Source organism: Cyprinodon variegatus, unplaced genomic scaffold (genome assembly GCF_000732505.1).
Source record: "Cyprinodon variegatus isolate N-32 unplaced genomic scaffold, C_variegatus-1.0 Scaffold1821, whole genome shotgun sequence".
Taxonomy (NCBI): domain Eukaryota; kingdom Metazoa; phylum Chordata; class Actinopteri; order Cyprinodontiformes; family Cyprinodontidae; genus Cyprinodon; species Cyprinodon variegatus.
The window spans coordinates 20,867-22,690 of record NW_015152274.1 but is presented as its reverse complement, the minus strand read 5'-3'; the positions used below and the strand labels follow the sequence as shown (position 1 = coordinate 22,690).

At 35.1% G+C, this 1,824-nt stretch overlaps 1 protein-coding gene across 1 annotated transcript in view; it reads right to left on the bottom strand.

Annotated features, from left to right (window-relative positions):
- Window positions 1-80: 80 nt before the first annotated feature.
- LOC107104624 (glutamate receptor-interacting protein 1-like) overlaps window positions 81-1,824 on the bottom strand; it is a 6,297-nt gene continuing 4,553 nt past the window's right edge. The window contains exon 5 of the mRNA XM_015404664.1: window positions 81-891. Coding sequence (XP_015260150.1) covers window positions 733-891 — 159 coding nt within the window. The 3' untranslated portion in view covers window positions 81-732. The remainder of the gene's footprint in view (window positions 892-1,824) is intronic.

Sequence of the window (1,824 nt, the reverse complement as noted above, 5' to 3'; positions counted from 1 at the left end):
GAAAAATTTAGTCTTTTAAAAAGACATTGGAGATTACATTTATGTTTAATTGGTTCTTGATTTTTTTCTGAACTGCTCAAGAACAATAATTTCAGCAGTAGTACCGTTATTGATCTGTTTTAAAGAATTTTTGGTTTCTTACTAATTTTTTTTAATGATTAAATGTGCAGAAGAAGACAATTTAAAGGCCTCTCTCTAAAAACAGAATATTCCTAAACCAATTGTGTTAAACAGTCTTTGCTTATGATCAACTAATAAACTACCTTCAGTCCTAATATACTCCCAGAAGACGACATCTAGTTCTTTCTTTGACTAACATAACCCATGCATTTAGGTAAAAAAATAAAATCATATCAATTTGGTAGATTTTCTTTCACTGATGAACAAACAAAAAAAGAAGAGTTTCTGAAATATGCAATTTCTAATCTTTTTGGTGCGATTTTGGAAACAACACAGAAAACCTCTTGGCTGTTAAAAAAACTTTTGGTGCTTTTTTAGATTGTAGCCATAAGTTTTTTTTTTTTTTACATATAAAGAATAAACTGTATAACAGCAGTACCACTGATTGGTAATGGGATGTTTGCATGCATTGCGTTTTCAGTCTCTGTATGTAGCATTATTGCTAGCCTATGTTCAGGTTCAGGCCAGTCACAGTAAATATGTTTAAAATGTATGACTCGCTGTGTCAATGTGCTTTAAAAACAGATTAAAAACATCTGTTTGCATTGCTTGTTACAGGTCTAAGGGCTCGTCTAAAGTGTTGTTGTTATCTTCTGGATGTTCGCTGGCCAGGGGGTTCCTGCTGATGACCAGCTCCAGTCGGTCTCCTGCCTCTGTGATGAGGGGCACCGCTAAGCAGCAATCAAAGTCTCTCGTTCTGACATGGTTCACCTGGACACAATCAGAAAGAAAATGCTTCCTGTATAAATAAGATTTAAACAACCTCGATTTATTCAATTATCCCAGCCTTGTTTCTTGAAAACAAAAAGACAGAAAAAACATCTAAATTAACAGTGATAGGGAATAAAATGCATCACTGCGACTTCATTAAAAGTGGTGACATCACAGTTTTTTGAAAGACTAAACAATTTAGAAGAATGCATACTCTGAACAAAAAAACTCGATAACACCAAACCAAAAACATTGCATATTTGCACCATATATATCTAATACTCTGAGCTTCCATATCAATGCATTTTTTTTGCATCATGTTTTTATTCTCACAATGTTTACATTTGATCACTGCTGCAATTTATGAAATGGAAATGTTTATTTACTGTCTGAAAAGCTGAACTAAAAGAAATTTCAATAAAAGACAATAAAAGCCGACTAAGGCTAAGGCTAAGTTCACACAGCAGCAAAAAGTGAATCAAATCTGATTTTTTTTTTGCCAATATTCGACCTGTATCTGATCTTCAAGACAGTCTGAACAACACAGATCCCATTTTTTCCCAATGTGACCCAGGCCACTTGTCTATGTGCTCCTGAACCTGATCTTATCAAATGCGACCTGTGTGTGAACAGCCAGATCGCATTTATCCGAACTGAATGTCATTAATACTCAACAAAGCTTATGAAAGGCGTCTTGCAACGCAGAAGCGAGAAGAAAAACAACAAGCATTCAATTTTTTTAACCATCTTGAAAATATTGTGTTTTTAAGGTTAGGAAAGATCGCTAGATGTGCTCTGGCACTACCATCCCTGTTCACTTCCACAAACACAGAGCACGCTAGCTTATGACGTCCTCTACTGCGCATGTGGGACAATTGCGTTGTATGAATGCAGTTCACACAGAAGATCACCTAAAAGTCACATATATTTGGA